This window comes from Carassius carassius, chromosome 10, assembly GCF_963082965.1.
Source record: "Carassius carassius chromosome 10, fCarCar2.1, whole genome shotgun sequence".
NCBI classification, from domain to species: Eukaryota; Metazoa; Chordata; class Actinopteri; order Cypriniformes; family Cyprinidae; genus Carassius; species Carassius carassius.
In genome coordinates this window covers 25,197,921-25,215,504 of record NC_081764.1, presented here as the reverse complement: position 1 = coordinate 25,215,504, position 17,584 = coordinate 25,197,921, and the positions used below count along the sequence as shown (strand labels likewise).

The following is a 17,584-nucleotide window of genomic DNA, read 5'->3' as shown; positions in this document are numbered from 1 at the left end:
CCCAAGTGTGGGACTAAAGCCCTCTTTAGCTACTTGACCAGGCACCTAAAGTGCTAAGTTCTGGAGTTGCCCTTTTTTAAATAATAATAATAAAAAGAATAATTTTCTTCCCTAAAATCGGAGACCTCAGTCCTGATCCCACCGACTATACAGGTAGCCTATACGCTACATACATCTATAGCCTATGGGGCTACAATAATTAAAGGTAGTTTTTTTTCTTTTTCTTATTTCTATTTAATTAGATTTAGGTCTATAAGATCTATAGTCACACTCCTAAAAAAATCGATTCACAGACCTAAGTCCAAGCTTAACGATATTTATGTGTCCACATCACTGACATCAGGACGTTATGATAAATTCCCCCTTGAGGTTGGTATGTTAAAAATCATCCACTTCGCAAATATCTGAGAAACTTTTACATGCATATTTTTTGGAGCAAACTGTGCTAACCCTCCCATTCCCGCCATGATTTAGTTTTTTCGATTTTTTTTTTAAGTTTAATGCTATTTCCGACCGTTTTTGTGTCGTTTCGCACTAAAAACTCATAATCCCATAATTTATTTAATATGTAGGCTATTTATTTACTTAGGCTATGTAATTAGTGCAACTGAATATGCAGCAAGTGATCTATTATTAAGACAAAGCACTATTTTAAATTACTTTTTGCGTGCCACCTTAACATTTTACTAGACCCATAATGGCTACCCAATGAAAATTTTCCTAAAGGCGCTACTGCTTGCTCTTGGTTGAGACCCGTCCTCCTGTACTACTTGTTCAGACCCATCCTCCCTCCCTCCCTCTCTCTCTCTCTCGCTCTCTCGCTCTCTCTCTCTCAATCACACACACACACACACACACACAATTTGATAGGCTACATGTACTGCAGGAAAGGGTCAAAGCGCAAAATCCGTCTTGCTATCACTGTTGCATTCCATGTAGCCTACTCCCTAGTTCTCCAGAAAACGCTCACTTTTTATTTTATTTTTCCTTCTTCACCTAATATTTAATTTCAGAGAGACACAACTATAAACATTAGACTTCAGACTGCTACAACAATTGCATATTTAAAAGGATGTTAAACTATGTAAAAATTTGAAGAGGTTTCGATCAACTGATATCGAGCTCCAACCAATTAATCAAGTCTTTTATCGATGACTGTTGATGATTTGCAGTAGAACCGCTGTATCAGCAAAACACGGAATAGAAAACTTTTGTGAAAAGCCTAGGCCTATATTACTTTTACACCATTCATTTTTTTAAAGGACAAATGGTATTTTATTTGAAAAAAAAAAATACAATGCGTTATTAAAAAAAATCAAATGTGATGCCTTCTGTCATAATGAAATGCGTTTTTCACCAATTGTTAGTAAGGAATAAAAAGAATAATCAAACACAGAACCTTCTAAAATGTCAACGGAAGCGTTAAGCCTAAATCATCTGATTTGTTATCATTATGTAGGCTAGCAGGAAGAGGAAAGTTATTCAAACCTCATATTTATAGATCACTTTAGGTAGATTAGCTACTGCAACAAATCATACATTTAAATCACTACCTATATAGACTATAAACCCGTTAAATCGCTTACCGCTGACTTCCCGAGGCTCTGTGCTTCCTGTGGGCTCAGTGTCCACTTTACGTCCACATCTCCCGAAACCTTGAACCAGCTGTTCCAGGGGCAACTCCGAATCCGGCTTGGGATAACACCGCAGACCACTGGAGCATCTCGGTGAGTAAACGCCGCACAGCTCGCCCTCTTGCCGGGCACACACTGGACAGCAGCCGCAGCCCGGCTCGCGAACAATCTCAGCACACGTCTCCGTGAGAATCGGGCAACCCGCCTGGCGCTCCGCAGTGCAGCTCGGACAACGGAACACCATTTCCGAACGAGCGGCGTCGTGAAAAGTCACCAGTACCAACAGCAAGCTGCAACTCCCGTAGAACAGCATCGTGTCCACGGTGTAGAAACTCTGCGAATCGAAGTGGTTAACTTATGCAGATACGAAGTAAAGATAAAGAAGTGTACGCGGACAGGTGACGGCGAACTGGGGCTGATGCGGGCTTCTATCAGTGTTCATATGCCGCTGACATCACAGGAGATGACAGGCAGGCTGCAGCTTTGCCAAACAAATCCTCAAAGGGACTACAGTGCCAGCGCTGGGTCGTTTGTGTTTATGTTAGTCCTGTGTCCTGCCTCAATTTCAGAACAGATATTTCGTTTTAATGTGTTATGTTAAGATTGTCATTAAATAAAAGTGCTTATAGCAGCTGGATTAAGAAAGTCATGCTTAGCTCCAATAGGCATTGAGAGAATTCCTGAGCTAAGCTAAACCAGCAGGTTCTTGATCAATTAAATGGCTTAATAAAATTAAATTCTTGAAATACAAGTGGAATTTAAGTTATTAAAATTATTTATTTATTTACAACGGGGATAGCCTATTTTTCTCTGACAGTGCACACACTACATAAATGTACCTAGGCTACATAATATGTGCAGTATGGTCACTTTTATTGAACACATTATGAAAAATGATACATTCATAATATTTGAGACCATTCTATAATGACTGGCGTGGAGAGAGACAGTGGTCAGTGAAGTGTCCCTCACATGTTTGTTCTGTCTGGGTTGTAGTTGTCAGTAAGTAGCTCAGCAACACTGATATGAATAAACATAAGCAAACTATTCTGTGTCTTTGTAGTCATGGTTGCATCTCAGTGCATATTAAAATTAAACATCAGTGCTGTTCCTTCATGTACTTATAAGACTGGCCTACAAGCTGAATGTAATCTCTCTGTTGCCTATTGATTGGAGGGGCCAGGAGTAGAGGTATCATGCTTACCAACCAAACAACCATTAACCCGTCCTGAGCAAAGCCCAGCACAGTCTGTTCCCCTCTGAGACTAATCGTTGTTTATTTAAGGGTACAGAAATAGCTGCTCCATGTGAGACCTATAGCTACAGCGGTTGTCGAAGAGATATAAATGAGTATTATTTTTCTGTGTGGGTACCCTCTGATTTCATGGCATTTTATGTATTTCTGGTTGGCAAGCTTCCTTTTTGCCTTGGAGATTTTGATGGAGAAAATGGACTTTTGAAATGCCAGGTCATGTGGGTGTTGTGATGAAGCAGGAGTGTTTATGCAGAACTAGGTCTTTTTTTTTTCTTCTATTTTTTTTTTAACCAACTGGAGACCCACATATTCATAACCCATGTCTGTGTACCCAGAGTTTGTACAGCGTCTGGGTTTCTCTAGGATTTTGAGGGCTATAAGCCACAGTATCTCCAATTGGTTAAGTGCAGTTCTCCATCAAGGACATTCCTGAGTAAACAAGTGGCCAGAAGAACGTCTATACAGCATACTCCACTGTGGCAATTAGTTAGAGAAACTTTTCACTTTACTCAGATAAAAGGCATGTCTGTGATTTATATTAGAGATTTAATGGGGGAGAAAGGCCTATTTTAAAGGTCAGCTATAATAAATAAAAAAAAAAAACTGATTTCCCAAATAGAGTGATTTATGTGGCTAACATAGTGATTTTTGTTTGTATCTAATAGGCTTAACTGTCATCAGAATGAACATTATATTAATGAATATAATGTTCGAATATTAGTAGATTTGAATATGTGTGACTGTATATTAAAATGTGCATGTCAAAATAATTATTGGATTCTGTACGTGCACACTATAGTGTGTACTTTGGAATATTGTTTCCTGAGGTTCTTTAATTTCCAAGAAAATTAGAGTAAATTTTTAGTCCGTGTGGGTATGAGGCAAGAGAGAACAAACATATTTGCAAGTTACATGTTTACCATAAAAACAACCGTTACACAATCAGGTTGGTAAGGCAAGTAGATTTTGCTGTTTTGCATTATAAGCTGTAAAAATGGATGTCAACGAGATAAGGATTTTGACAAATGATTTTTCATTATTAAACAAAAAATCACAGTTATCAGTTATCACAAATATGTAGCCTATATATAATTTTTTTTTTTTTTTTTTTTTTTTTTTTTTTTTTGTGCATGTAAAAGACGCAGGAGGGCGCGCTTGGTTAAATATTCACTTGGTTGGCTTCTTCAGGCCGCCGTACCTTTAAGAAATAAGATCATATGATGAGATCAGGATGTCAACAAATGTGAAAGGGAATTGAACTTTCCTAATGTCATGAATCCCAATGCCGTTTATACATAAAATATAGTTTATAAAGGGGTATGCTGTTTTGATAGCCCCTGGTTTAATAAAAATACAGTGTATAAAGGGGTATGCTGTTTACCTCTTGTAATCTTAGGTATGCTGAAATTATGTTTAAATTTAACGCATGCGCAATTCCATCAATTTCAAGAAGGTTTTTATTTTTTTTTTGAACAAACATAACAGCAAATAAAGTTTCATCTACAAAAACAAAAAATAATATAATTATAAACAGTAGACAAAGAGCAAGTAAAGTAAAAAGCAAGTAAAATAGACAAAAGTAAAACAAAATATTAACAAAATAAAAAATAATAAATTTACAAAATAATAATAATAATAATTGAGCCAGGGGTAACATATCCTTCAAATAAATTCATGGGAGATAGAAATGCCTCGATTATCCCATATCCCATTCTGATGGGTATGGTGTTCCCTCATAACACCGGTTCAAAACCGGGTATAACGTTATTTGAGGCTGAGGGTCACGTATTTCTTGGAGCATAATATTGCATTTCATGAGAACAGATATTCACCAACCCTTATTGTTGGAATGTCAGTAAGAGTTGCCAGTTTTATTATTTTATTTATTAATTTTTTGGTTAAAAAGATTAAAATGAAGTGCCAGTGTAAGCGTATTGTGATTGAAAATTAAAATATGTGGAGCGTGTCTGGATACCTGACTTTATGTGCTCATATCTTTTATAATGGTAAAAATATTTAATATTTCTTTCTCGCAGTAAACTGTAAACATAACTGAAATAGGAAAAGATGACACTCGGCTTGCATGTAACGTTATTTACAGTTGAGTAACAGTGTGAGGAATGTTTGGTTGTGGAATCCCACCCTCTTTTCACTTACATCCAGGGCCGGTTCTAGACATTTGGAGGCCTAGGCAAAAGGTATGTTGGAGGCCCCCCTGCCACACCCTTCTCCCCTCCACCTTTTAGAATTCATGAATTCACACTTACACATCAAATTAAATAGAGTAAATATTATGCGTATTTATTTGGCTACATTTGTTTTTTCTACACTGTAAAAAAAAAAAAAATATATATATATATAATGAAATATTTTTTATTTTAAAAACGTTTTTTTTTCCTCATTGCTTAATGTTCATTTAATAATAGTTTTTCTTTTATTAGTCAGGATTATTTTAATTTTTTTCAGTAATTTGTTGAGTAATTTCTTTATAGTAACACACTAACGCCTTATTTGGGATAATGAACAGTTTTGTTTTTGATAGACTAAATATGTCATATTCTGTAGAGAAATAGTACATTTAATATGAATATACACAAATCAGCTGCTAGTGGAAGTGATGGAAATAAACTACTAAATAAAAAGTCTAGTTCGTTTCTTCAACTGTAATCGGGTGTGTTTGTTCATATGCTTAAAATTATTTTCAATAAATATGGCAACAGTAGCCTAGCCTATTTATGATTGGAAAACGAAAAAAATGAAGTAGGCCTAGGTGTATTATGATCGAGCAGTAAATGTAGGCTAAACATCTGCGTTTTAGAAGATATAAAGACAGTTGAGGTAGCTGTTTTGAAACATAATAAACAATGCTCTAGTATAGTGCGCTTGCTCTTTGACTGACAAACTTCTTTACTTTTTCTTTAACTTAGTATTTTGACAGTCCGCGCCTGACTAGGGCTGGAAATCGATTCCAAAGGAAAGGAATCGATTCCTTGATTCAGAGGCATCAAGATTCGATTCCACAGGTTGTAATCGATTCCATTGAGTGGAACCGACTCCTTTGTAAGATTCATATCAACAGTTCAACATATCATCATGAAATCGCCTCAGTGAAACCATAGCTGTGTCCCAAAGTGAAGTGCGTGGACTCCGAAGTGCGCATTTGAAGTGCGAATGCGTCACAGCAGCGCGACGAAGGGTGTTCCAAAGTGAAGTGCGTGGACTCCGAAGTGCGGATGTGGAGTGTGATTGCAACACAGCGTCACGACGTAAGCTGTCCCAAAGTCAGAATGCGCACTTGGAAGGGCGCATTTGAAGTGCGAATGCGTCACCGCGGCGCGACGAAGGCTGACGAATTTCGAAAGCGACTTCAAATGCGCCCTTCAGTTCCCATGAAAACGAAGTGTACATCTGATGGACACTTCGCACCCTACCATATCCCAGAATCACTTGCGTGCATACGACGATGGTCTTGTTTTTCAAATAACAAGGCAGGTGAGAGTTCTGTGGGGGACTTCACATTGAAATATAAGTATTGTGTTTTCATTTACCCAAATATCTAGCCAAAGTGTTAAAAGCCAGTGTTATTTTTTTTTTTTACATAAAGCCCACAAACAATAAGACAGTCAAGTCAAGATTATATATAGTATAAGGCAATTGTCTTTCCCTTTGTTGTGTTTTTGAAGTGCTGTCATGCAAGATATGTCTACAAATGTTTTAACCAAACTTTAGCACTTCAGTATTTTGTATGCATGTCCTGCTGTGCCATATTTTCTAATGTTAAGATCTATTTGTTTGCTTTTTTGTTTTGTTTTTTACAAGTGTTTCCATTTTCTCATTCAAGTACTATTCTGGAGAAAGTGAGCCTGCTGGGGAAAGACTTAATACAAAGTTAATAGACAATTTTTTTTTGCTGAAATTCATTGTGCTGTTGTTGTTAACAGGCATGGTTTATTTGCTAAGTGTCCTGGGACAGGTGAGGGAGCAAGTGGAGCTGCTCAGGGAGGACATCAAACTCGATAGAGAGAGAGAGAAAGAGAGAGGGAGGAGCACAAGCTTTCTCTTCTTGAGAGAATGCTTAACAAATATATTCTTCATTAAAAATGGGTACATAACAGTTTTTCAGTATCTTTTATAAATATCATATTGTCAGTGAAACAACCTAATTTCTGTAGTTTATTTTTGTGGTGCAAGTTGTATACATTATTCATTTTTGTGTGTTATTTGTTTGTAAATAAGTACATTTTGTATATTATTTGTTTGCATATTCACGTGTAAATAAAAGAAGTACTTATGTACGTTGTTAATTTGTTTAATGCAGCTTATACATTTTTTCTCAAAACAATCTTTTATTTTTTCATCCTGTAAATATTTTTTTTACACATTAAAACACATTGCTCTATAATTGAAAGTACTTTTTACAACCATTTACAGCATAGTTTAGGTTTAAAATCAGAAAAAGAACATCAGTTTGAGCCCAGCGCTGCTTCCATGTGTTCTGAGGTCTTCAGGAGGTGAATCTCTTGGTGAAGCAGAGACTTGGAGGACAATGCATTGACAGAGGCACACATGTCAAACACTCTGGAGACCATCTTTATGATGTACCACTGGCGGACAGAAGAGAAACACCAGGGTCTGGATTGTGGCACCCATCACTGTTGGCGTTCACTTCTCACAAGATCCAGCAGCACTGTCAGGGCCAAAACCATTAAACACCTGTCCAGCACTGCCACATTCAGCTCTATCCTGCACAGGATTCTAGTCTGATTTAGGGAAATAAGGAAAAGAGAAATAGTTTAGCTCCATGACAATGTAATTAGTAGAAGAAATATTGAGATACTTAAGCAAACTACTTTTAATAACTACCAATACCATATTGTTTAAATGTTTAAAACCTTAGCTGAAGGGATAGTTAACCCAAAAAGGAAAATTACAAATCTGGAACAACTGGGTGAGCAAAAGATCACAGAATTGTCATTTTTCGCTGAACTATCCTTTAAGTAGAAGTATTATCTTGCATACTCTAATATACTTAAGGTATTGAGAGTAAAAGTAAAGGTATGTACAGTATTGTTTTGAAAAATAATTTGTTTAATTTCTAAATATGTTCAATGTTATTCAAGGTGCCTACCAATACACTGTAGGGTAGTTTAATCTACAACAATGCATCATGTTGTAAAATACCATATTTTTGTAGTGCTGCTGTCTGTGAGAAAAACAAAACATAGTACTTTATATTTGTATATTTGAGTAAACTTAACTAATGTACTTCCTTACAGTCCACCTCTGATTAAAGTAACAACATTTATTGTCAGAATATTAAAATCAAACAGAGCACTGTTCATACTATGCACTTTTTTCAGTTTTATTTTCATGCTTAATTGCTTAATAAAAACGGGTTGCAAACATGTCTACACATGATCACCATGGTCAAGACAATAAATTACATAAAATCGCACCTTTGTAAGATATCAGTAAGCATTTTAACTGATATGCGTGTTCGTGTATTTTGTAGGTTTTCATTATGTATCATTAACGTTACATTATTCAAGTAAGCTCCAAACCAGTACCTGCATTTAAAGTTGTAATCCGACAAAGGACGCAGCAAACCAGTTGTAACTTGGCCTCAGTCCTGGTTATGCCGGAGGCTTCTCCACTTTGACGCAGAGATGGGACCAAGTCACACATGTGCAAGTCTCAAGTAAGTCTTAAGTCTTAACCTTCAAGTCTCAAGTATGTCCCAAGTATTTTTTTCTTGGGCAAGTCAAGTCAAGTCACAAGTTATGTGAAGTCAAGTCCTGTAGTAAGTCAAGTTAAGTCCAAGTCAAGTCACCTTATTATTGTAATTTTACCTGCAGAATCTGATCTTAATAAAGTTAAAAGACAAGATATAAGTAACTGTCAGTAAATTAAAATAATTTGGATTTGCATTGTAAATACTCATGTTCAGTAAAATACATCATGGAATCAAACAAAATTGTAACTTCATAAAATTATATATTTTTCACTTCTGCCAACAGTGTTTGAAATGTTTTACATTTTCAACATTGAGTCCATAAAACAAATAACAGCTAAACATCCAACAGACTCCTCTCTGAACACCTCTCTCTCTAACGATGTGACGTGACATGACATTCGGCCAAGTATGGTGACCCATACTCAGAATTCGTGCTCTGCATTTAACCCATCCAAAGTGCACACACACAGAGCAGTGGAAACACACACACACTGTGAACACACACCCAGAGCAGTATTCATCATTTATGCTGCAGCGCCCGGGGAGCAGTTGGGGGTTCGATGCCTTGCTCAAGGGCACCTAAGTTTACATACAACATTAAACTTTCTTACATTTCTCCTCTCTCTCTCTCTCTCTCTCTCTCTCTCTCTCTCTCTCAAGTTCAAGTTCAAGTTGCTTTATTGGCATGCCATTTGAGTTACAGTATTGCCAAAGCATTTAGATACAGAATAAAATATAAAATATGATTACAATAAAATACAATACAATAAAAATAGCAACAGCAGATACTATTTCTAATATTAATAATAGTAATTATATAAAATTAAGAATATCAAATAAAACAGTTGAATACAATAAATGATGCCTTTCGTATGGTGTGTATGGTGTATAAATATTTGGCAGCTAGTGTGACTGCCGTCTCATTCTCTCCAAGTATAAAGAGTAGTTTCTCTGAGTCATTTAGAGACTGAGTCATTTAGAGAATGAACGATTCAAAGCTTCAAACTGTGGGAAGAATGTTTCTCTTGTAGTGCTGTATTTGGGACAGACAAGAAGGAAGTGTTTCTCATCCTCTGTTTGATTCAGCTCACAGTGTTTGTCTCTCTTCTCTCGGTAGCCAGGATCTTTTATGTCTACCAATCTCTATTTCCAAATCATGATCACTGAGTCAATATTTTGAAAGGATTTGTCTTTCTTTTAATTGCTTGAGTGATAAGTAATTTGCCAGTTTTGTGGTTCTGTTTAGGGCCGAATAACACTGGAGTTTGGTTTGGAGCTCAAATTCATTTTTTCATTTTTCATCATAATTATACTTCAGATTTTTGTCAATTAGTTTCTGAATGTTGGGGTTGTGATTGGAGTCAGAATCAGTTTGGGTTTCCTTCATCAGGTGAAGCACGAGTGTGTTTCTCTCTCTCTTTCTCTCTCTCTCTCTCTCTCTCTCTCTCTCTCTCTCACACACACACACACACACACACACACACTCTCTCTCAGAGTATATCCGTAAGTCATTACCTCTATTACAAGGTATTGCACTTGCAAAATATAAGATTCGAGAGAGTCTTGTCTGCAAGCCGAGCACGATGTGGCCTATCCCACCATGTATGCGCCACCGGTATGCACGCTCATAATGGAAGCAACGCGGTCGCGATGCGCTCGTTTTTTCCAATCGCGTCCGCACCGCATCGAGTTAAAAACATCTCAACTTTTCAGAGAGCCGCAAGCGCACCGCAGGTCATGTGACAAGAACCAACCAATGATCCCCTATGCGCCACCGGTATGCACGCTCATAATGGAAGCAACGCGGTCGCGATGCGCTCGTTTTTTCCAATCGCGTCCGCACCGCATCGAGTTAAAAACATCTCAACTTTTCAGAGAGCCGCAAGCGCACCGCAGGTCATGTGACAAGAACCAACCAATCAGCTTCATCCTTTCCCCTAACAACATTGAAAGCTCAGCCAAGATGAAGGAACAGCTGATCATAGCTGTATATGGATTGCCATTTCAAAATAAATTTAGTAGCAGAGCTACTGCAAGCGATTTTTAGTGCTGCAAATCCATTTATCATTTGCTGAAATTCCCGTGTCTTCATGGAGAGAGCGCGTCATGGTTGCTTAGCAACGGCAGACGCCTCAGGGGCGCAACTGCCCGAGCGCTTTGGAAACAAGGAGAAAGCGGCGCGCCTAGCGATTTCCACGCGTTTTTAGGCGCGAATTATATACGACAAAAGCGATGACCCTCGGTACCCCTCAAGCTGAGATGTTGATGTGATGTGATATCTGATCTAAGTGGGCGTGGTGTGCGTAAGGTAGAGAGGGCATGACTGATGATAGTGTCCTGGAGACAACGCGATTCTCAGCCTGTGCTCCAGCTGAGTAATTCATTTTATTTTTAAAAATAATTTATATATTTTACATTCAAACTGAAAACATGATGTGATTAACACTCAAGTCATTCAAGTCATCTTGTCTCAAGTCAAGTCCCGAGTCTTTAACTTCCAAGTCCGAGTCAAGTCTCAAGTATTTTATTTTTTGTCAAGTCAAGTCACAAGTCATAAAAATAGCGACTTGAGTCGACTCGAGTCCAAGTCACAAAGTCACAAGTCCCCATGTCTGCTTTGACGTAAAACATAAAAACAAAAACCGCTCTGGCTCCACCTCTCCTGGCAGAATTGTCCTCTTGTCAGTGCTCCGCTCGCACCGTTGCTATGCGACAGAGCGCTAATCGTAAACACCAGGTGGAGGAATTAGGAAATCCTGCGAAGGCGGAGCATCCACGCACTTCGGAGGGCCCTTCGTGCACTTCGGAGACAGGTCTTCGAAGTCCGTGGCCTTCGAAGTGTGTACACTCAACTTTGGGACACAGCTAGTGACTGGAATTACGATTCATTTCCGCGAACAGATTCTTTCGGACGGTTCGTAACGTATCTATTTTCTAACAAAATTATGCATTGTACGCTCAGATTCAAAGTGTCAGAAGCGAATTGTCCATCAACGGTGATCGCGCTCTTTTGAACTCAGAATAACCATCAAATGATCTATCCCAAAATGACGCTTATCGTCAGGCTCAGTTTATTTATTTATTTTTACAATACATTACAATCACTCCAAAGTAGATGATACCTGCATGACGAGCTGCACTTTCTTTGCGTGCCTGCTTAGCCTTACGCTTAGCAGCCCCTGAAGGATGCGTTCGTTTCGGCGCCATCAGATCAATTAGGAAAGTTGGATCTCATTCATAAAACCGGTATGTAATCTCTTCATTCAATTATTCAGAGGGTGGGCGTGACTCAGTTTTAAACGAGGATACTAATTGGTTTTACTACAGGTGAATGACAATTGTTGTATCCAATGGACAAACAGCCTAGTATTTTGCTGCTCATGATTGGTGGACAAGCATATAGAGCATCACAGTCCTGCCCACAGCCGGTGCCGGAAGTAAAAATTCAATACAATTTCTGCATTGACATTTGGGAAATAAGCCATAAAAACGTAACCATACATGGTAGACTTAAAACCAGCTACGACTGTACTAAGCGTATATGCTCATATAAATATATATGCTAGTATATGCTCATATAAACGCCAAAAGTTCATGGGGCACTAACCTTGTTTTGAGATAAATGCCTTTTATTTGCGATGTCTTGGATAAGTACTTCATTACCCACAATCCTGAACAATCCCACAATCCCACAGTGATGCATCTGATTGGTGGAGCTCGTGTAACTGTCTGGTTTAACCCAGCGAAGGTCCGTGAAGACTGAAGATCATTAATAAAAAAATAAAATAAAATAAAAACATGTGTTGCGTTTTTGCACGGTAGACTTATCAGTGCAATCATGAGCTCCTTGGCTGCCATGATGGCTTTTTTCAAGGAGGAAAACAAGTGTTCAAAGGGGTGAAAAACACTTTAGATAGGGTCATGTAACGTACGTTGAGTGGTCCGAGGGTCAGCTTGTGGGTTTAGTAAGGGCCGGCATGAGGGACAAGACCTACAAAGTTTTGGTGAGTTTTGCAGGGAGGTTGGTAACATTAGTTAGCATTATCGTCCACTTTAGCTAGGCTACTGTAGCCTTCATACGGTATGAGCAGAGCCGGCCCTAGACCTTTGGGGGCCCTAAGCAAAATTTGGTTGGAGGCCCCTTTGACCGTTTTAAGTAAGGCCTACAGAAATTAATGACTACCTTGTAACTATACTGTACATATTATATCTACTATGCTATTTTTAGATTTTTTAGTCTATTAAATTATCTTTTAATTATTCTATGTATGCTGTATGTTAATTATCTTTTTTACGCTGCTGGCCCTGAGTGAGTATTTCGTTCTTATGTGGCAACATGTACAGAATGACAATAAAAACCTTGAGTTATTGAGTTGAGTCCCATGTTTGATGTCTAACAGGAAAATTATGATACCACTGAGCTGAATGGCAGTGCAGTGCAACGAACACACACTGATGAACTTGCTGAATAAAAAGACTGATAAAGTGATTTTCACTGACCATAAAAGAAACATTTTTAATTGACACCAGAGTTTAAGAGGCACAAACAACAGCCTTTATATAGAATTTAAATGAAATAGAGCAAATAGAATAACATTAAAATAAAATATTATATATAATAATAAATAGAACATTTAAATGTTTGAATTTTTCAAATAAACAAAATTAACAATAACATCTAAAACACCAAAAACAAGATTAATAGTACCAATAATAAGAATTAGGTAACATTTCAATAGAACTATTAAAATCCAAACTTGTGTATTTGTGTGCGAGCACATGCATACATGTTCTCCTTGGAAAAAAGTAATTTGCTAAAAAACAAAAAATTGAATTAAAGGTTGTATCAGCGATTTCAGGCCCAAAAAAGGCCCAACCATAAATGATCACATTCATCTAATCTTTCCTAACGATCCAGTAGCTGCCTGCCCCATAAGCAGGCCGTCAAAAAAACGTGTCTCTGCGCTCATGCACGGCTGCATGCGAAGTCGGAGAACACAAGCGCAAAGCCTCACAACGCCCTCCCCCTGTCGGAGATTGGTTGGAACACTATTTGTTTTGGTTTTGAGTGGTGGTGAAAGCAACTGTTTTTTATGTGCAGATCTCAGGGCCTAGGCTGCCAACAGAGACACGTTTTTTTGACGGCCTGCTTATGGGGCGGGCAGCTAACGGATCGTTAAGAAAGATTAGATGAATGCGTTCATTTATGGTTGGGCCTGAAATCACTGATACAACCTTTAAGAGAGTGCAATAAGGTGCCAAAACTTGACTTATAAGTAGGCAGGCTATTAACCATGTATTATTGACTAAATATAATCATAAGTTTACAATGATGCTGATCATTTGTGATTTTCAAAAAAGACATTTGTGGGAAATGCCTTTCTCCTCTGAAGTTCTTCAAATCTGTGATGCTATACATCCATTTACTCATTCCTCAGAATTGTTCTCTTCTTGCCTTCCTGGATGCAAAGTCATTTATAACCTCATCATATGAGGTCTGGCTGCCTATCTGGTGATTGATGCTAATCATTGCCATTCCGCTCAGGTGTTCCTGACACATGGAGGACCTCAGGAAGGTTTTTATGAGTTTAAGCTTAGAGAAGCTTCTCTCTGCAGTTGCCACTGTCACTGGAAGAGTGCAGGCTATCCTCAGTGCTACCCAAAGATTTGGGTATAACTCACACAGCCCCCTTTCATGTATATAAATAAGAAGGTCCAACACTGTCGTGACTTCTTTGGGAAGCTCTGGAAGGCTCTGCATCTCCATGGCTAGCTCTCTCCAATCAATATCTTCCTCTTCTCCGCAGATGAGTATTTTTCCGAGCTGGGCACATTGTTCTTTAAGTAACTCTTCATCCAGTTTGTGGAGGTTCAGGAGCACTCCGAATTTATCGTTTACTTCCCCCATTGACTTGAATCGGTCCTCCAAAGACTGGATGCTACAGTCCACCACAACATTGAAAAATCCTGTTTCCATTCTCTTCATTGCAGTGATCACTACCTCGTCAGCTGCCTCATAGGTAAAGTGCTTCTTTGTACTTCGCAGCCTCTTCTCTTTCAGCACTGCCTCAACATTCATGTTTTCACAGAGCTCTTTTGCAGTGGTCTGAGCATCTACAAACCCAGTTGCCCTGTAGGTCTTTAGAGATGCTTTGGTTTTATTTATGAGACTTACTGCTTTGTCCAGCTGCATGTTGACGGACTGAAGGAGTTTGCTAACTGTGTTAATTTTTGATAGAATGTCATACCAGACAATTGTGCAGATCTGGAACCTAAATGATCCAATTTCTTCAGCCAGGAACTGGGCCTCAATTCTAATCATAGGGTCATTTGTCTTTTCTCTCACCTCAAGCAAAGCTTCCCTGACTTTGACGGTGTGGTAGCGTAAAGGCTCAATGCTGTTAATTCGGCTTTCCCACCTTGTTTCACTCCAGGCCTTGACAGTGAGGTCCACATGATCTTTTAAGATGGCCCACCTCTGGGACGCAGCTGCAAATAAGGTGTAAAATTTCTGCACCACTTCGAAGAAGTTAGTAGCATCCACTGACCCCTTGGCTGAATCTGCCACCATCAGATTTAATGTGTGGGCTGCACAAGGTACATAGAGAGCTCGAGGATTCTTCTTCAACAGCCTGGCCTGTGTCCCTTTATTTCGGCCTTTCATGTTGGCACCATTGTCATAAGACTGTCCTCTGCAGTCCTCAAAGGGGATGTTCAGCTCCTCTAGCCTTCTTAGAATCAGTGTGGATAAGCCGAGTCCAGTTGATTCATGGGCTAATGGGAACCCCGGGAAGTACTCTCTGATTTCTGGTGTGTTTTTTAGGTCGACTGTACGGATCACAAAGACATCTGCTCCTGGTGGCTGACATCTGGAGTGCAGTCCAAAATCAGGGAAAAATACTTTGACTCCTTGATTTGAACAACAATTGTGCGGAGAATGGTGTCACTGATGCAAGCGATAAGCTCATTTTGTACTGTTTTCCCTAAGTATGTTGTGTGATTTGCTCCACTGTCAATGCGTCGTACATGCTCTTTTAAAACAAGATCAAACTTCGCTAGTAATTCAACCTCTTTTAGGAAGTTACCATTATTGTTGACATGTAACGTATCAACAGATCCTCTAAGACCCATATTCCTCTCTGCTAGAGATTGTATGATTGACACAAGCCTAATGAGGACCTCTCTATACCTGTTTCTCTCTGACTCTAAGAGGGACAATTCAGTTTGATCTATTGTCTCCCCTTTTCGTAGACGGACTTCTAGCTCCTTCCAAGACAGCAAATTTTTAGCATGATCTGGGCTGTTTTCATGTTGCTTAAGTAATGTGCCAATATTGATCCAGTCTTGTTGACCATCTGTACTGAGCTTTGTTGATTTTTTTGAAAACAATTTACAACAAAAACGGTAGACAGCATTACTTTTCTGTGAATATATTAACCAACTTCTCTTTACCTTTTCACCATTTGTGAGAGATCGAAACATGAAATGATAGTGAAATTTCCTATTGTCTGATTGTCTTTTTGGAAATGTGAAGTGGTGGTCAACATGTGCTGGCCCTCTGTTAACCAGATCAATGCCAGAAAGAGAGCCAGGTGTGATGGAAGGCATGGGGGTACTGCTCTCCACTTCAACAGGAGAAAGACCTATGGGGAAGTTTAACACCAAAAATTCTTAAATTTAGTAAGTTGAAATATGTTGGATGTTAGTTTTCCTAGCGGTGAATAATTGTTAATTTATTGTCGATGTCGGAGTAAACTTACCAGCATTGTCAGCTTCTTGGGTGACACCAGAGCTGGAGGTAGAGGTTGATGGGAATGCTAATGGAAAAATCAAAATAAAATAATGAAATAAATTGACTGAATTGAAATTACCTGTGTTCTTAGCATCAAACTTAGAGAATCTTAAAATGCAAAACAATCTGCAAGAGTTTGATGCCATCTTCTTTTAAAAAGTTACTTTAGATAAAATGTCTTTTCAATATTAGCAGCTTTGGAGGAAACTCCATAATTTTGCTGAATAATCAGTCCTTAAAAACAGCTACTACACGCTCCCCTCATGACCGATTTCATTTATGAGCAAAGGACAGGACACTACAACAAGTGGGAAATGTATCTCTATAGGTTAAACTAAAACACAGAACTTACCAGCATCGCCAGCTTCTTGGGTGACATGACTGTGTTGTGAACCAGGAAAAGTAGTTGTTGATGGAGCTGCAATGAAATAAAGAAAATAATTATACATAAAGTTAGACTTAATTTTTAAAATGCAGAAGGTTATCATTTTACAGCCCCTTTATACTCACCAACAGCTGGAGGTTTGCTTACTGGCAGCATATACTTTAATAGTGCCCTGGAAAGGGGACATAAGGAGTAAATTAATGTTAGGCCTTTAGTGTAGAAGCCAAACTGGGTTTATATTGTTCTGTTAAATGCTTTAACATCACAGCAAATGTATAATACTAAACCAATTTTATGCATCATGTTATTAGCATTTATTACATGGCTTGGTTGAATCCCAATATAGAATGCGGTTTGTTATTTCTTGATAACAGACCGCTGCGAAGTAGAACACACCGTGCCATGAAAAACAGAGCGTTGCTATGGACGCGGAGCAGATTTTCTTTAACATGGAGTCACAGTGTGCAGCGCTGCGCTGCTCAAGTGCGCATTTAAAAGTTCACGGCACAAGGCGAAGAAATGTCGAGCGCACAAATCCTAATGTATATCTGTCCAACAGTTTATTGATCAGTTGTTTCTTCACAGTTTTAAATTCCAGTTATTGTGCGTTTGATGCCTATTCATAGTCCTTGTGATGTGTCCGTGATCTAACACTACACACGGTAGCGAGTCGTTAAAAAACAGCAACAAACATAAAATACAAATACACAAAATAAAGTCATCTTATGCAAATCCACAGCCTTTTATCTACAGATCAAGCATTATAATGTGAATATATCATATA

General features: G+C 38.5%; 1 protein-coding gene and 1 long non-coding RNA gene across 2 annotated transcripts in view; both read right to left on the bottom strand.

The window, feature by feature from the left end:
* Window positions 1–2,079, bottom strand: part of LOC132152008 (insulin-like growth factor-binding protein 2-A) — a 42,004-nt gene extending 39,925 nt beyond the window's left edge. The window contains exon 1 of the mRNA XM_059560627.1: window positions 1,587–2,079. Coding sequence (XP_059416610.1) covers window positions 1,587–1,947 — 361 coding nt within the window. The 5' untranslated portion in view covers window positions 1,948–2,079. The remainder of the gene's footprint in view (window positions 1–1,586) is intronic.
* The window catches only part of LOC132152011 (uncharacterized), a 461,940-nt gene that overhangs the window by 310,326 nt on the left and 134,030 nt on the right, over window positions 1–17,584 (bottom strand). The gene's annotated exons all lie outside the window — the stretch shown is intronic.